This window comes from Solanum tuberosum, unplaced genomic scaffold, assembly GCF_000226075.1.
Source record: "Solanum tuberosum cultivar DM 1-3 516 R44 unplaced genomic scaffold, SolTub_3.0 scf00700, whole genome shotgun sequence".
Lineage (NCBI taxonomy): Eukaryota > Viridiplantae > Streptophyta > Magnoliopsida > Solanales > Solanaceae > Solanum > Solanum tuberosum.
Window position 1 is genome coordinate 106,240 of NW_006239618.1, and position 1,859 is coordinate 108,098.

At 32.3% G+C, this 1,859-nt stretch overlaps 1 protein-coding gene across 1 annotated transcript in view; it reads right to left on the minus strand.

Annotated features, from left to right (window-relative positions):
• LOC102591445 (lignin-forming anionic peroxidase-like) overlaps positions 1-1,020 on the minus strand; it is a 1,511-nt gene extending 491 nt beyond the window's left edge. Inside the window, exons 1-4 of the mRNA XM_006366890.2 lie at positions 747-1,020; positions 436-627; positions 186-351; positions 5-91 (exon numbers count right to left, since the gene is read on the minus strand). Coding sequence (XP_006366952.1) covers positions 5-91; positions 186-351; positions 436-627; positions 747-959 — 658 coding nt within the window. The 5' untranslated portion in view covers positions 960-1,020. The remainder of the gene's footprint in view (positions 1-4; positions 92-185; positions 352-435; positions 628-746) is intronic.
• Between the last annotated feature and the right edge of the window lie 839 nt (positions 1,021-1,859).

The following is a 1,859-nucleotide window of genomic DNA, read 5'->3' on the forward strand; positions in this document are numbered from 1 at the left end:
GTGCTAGCAAATCCAGCATCGATGTCTGTTCCATTTCCATAAATTCTATCACGGAAAAGGAAGCATTGTGCTTGTCCAATTGAATGTGATCCTAGAATTAATCGGAAAATTTAAAAAGTTAGAACTTGTTATAAATATGTACAAATCTATATATAATCGATATCAATAATTAGATCGAGTTTTACCTGATAAAGCAACCATATCCCTTGTGCTAAGGCCTTTGTTGGCAAAGCCAGAAATAAGCCTACTAAGAGGATCGAAAGGACCAGGAAGATCAGTTTCTGCAAGAGTATGACTTGCAGTGGTTGAGTCTCTTCTTCCTAGTTTCACTGTCCATGATGGACCGCCAACCTGATTTTTATTAACGTAACATTAATTGGTTAGAATAAAAAAAGTTTCTTCTTTTCATAGTGTGAAAAAGTGAAATGTACTTACGAGACTTGATGCATCTCTAGCAGCAACTGCAAGTATGTCAGCACACGATACAACTCCAGGACATGTTTTCTCAACCTCTCTTTTTGCATCTTCTATAATACCAAAGCCTCTAACTGATCCAAGATTTGGCAGCGCAGTCTTCTCGCTGACAATCGTTGGAGTTTCATCAAGCAAGAGAGAAGCATCACAACCCTATAAAAGTTAAGCCGCAAATTATATATAATTAGTATTAGTATATATATTATGCATGTCATCAAAACAATAAATTAAAAGTAGTTCGATAAACATATAGATTAATGTATATATCCAACCTGAACAAAACAATCATGGAAATGAAGACGAATGAGCGATGCAGCCATACGACGCTCACTTGAAATTGCTTGTCTTATAGTTGTACGAATAGTGGTGAGTGCATTAGGGCAAGTTCGGTCGTAGAATGTGGAAGAAAGTTGTGCATGACATTGCATGGTAGAGAGTAGAAGAAGAGAAAATATAGCAATAAAAGAATTGTTTGAACTTGCCATTTTGAAATTAAAATGCAAAGTTTGTTGATAGATGATATGAAAGAATTATAGATGTTTATTATCTTTGTGATGTGTTGAGGGAATAATGTTTCACTCAAATATTTATAGGCAGAAAAACACGTTATTTTAAATCTCTTTGGTCACTATTGGCTGCCAATTGCATATCCGCGTTGTCGCGACCTTTTTTTTTTTTTTTTTTTTTTTTTTTGTCTTTGCTAATCTTTTGACTTGTTCTAATTGCTACTTATTCTTGTACTGGCCTAGGGCAAAAATTACGAATTCAAAAATTTTGACTTAAACTTTATATTATATATTAAAAATTTATTTTATATGTACGAATAATCTATATCGAAAACCTAGTGCATTAAAAAAGAATTATGTGACGTCTTACTTATTCCTAGCTAGGGTTGTGTACTGATCGATTCGGTTTGGTTTTGAAGTCTATTAGTTCGACTTATCGATTATCAAATTGTAGAAATGCTAAATTGTTATAGAACTATTAAGATATTGGCTTATCGATTATTGGTTTATCAGTTATTGATCATTATCGATTTAACCTTTAAGATTAAAAAAACTGAAAATCAAATCAAATGAACCATACACAAGAGTTGACCGATTGTATTTTCCTCAAAAGCAAACACTGTCACATTGTAGAATAATTGAGAATTCGAGACAACCTGAAAAAAACATATGAAACTAAACTCTAAGTCGAGAACTTTATATACCAGATATCTAATATAAATATAATTCTTTTATTTACTATCAGGTTGTCAGTTAACCTGTTAAGGAAAAACTTAAAACCGTTAGAATCGATAGCCTGACGAAAAAAAATAAAAACCGTTACCGAAATCGCTAAAACAATGACCCATTACCGATAAGTTAATAACTATTTTTTTTGTT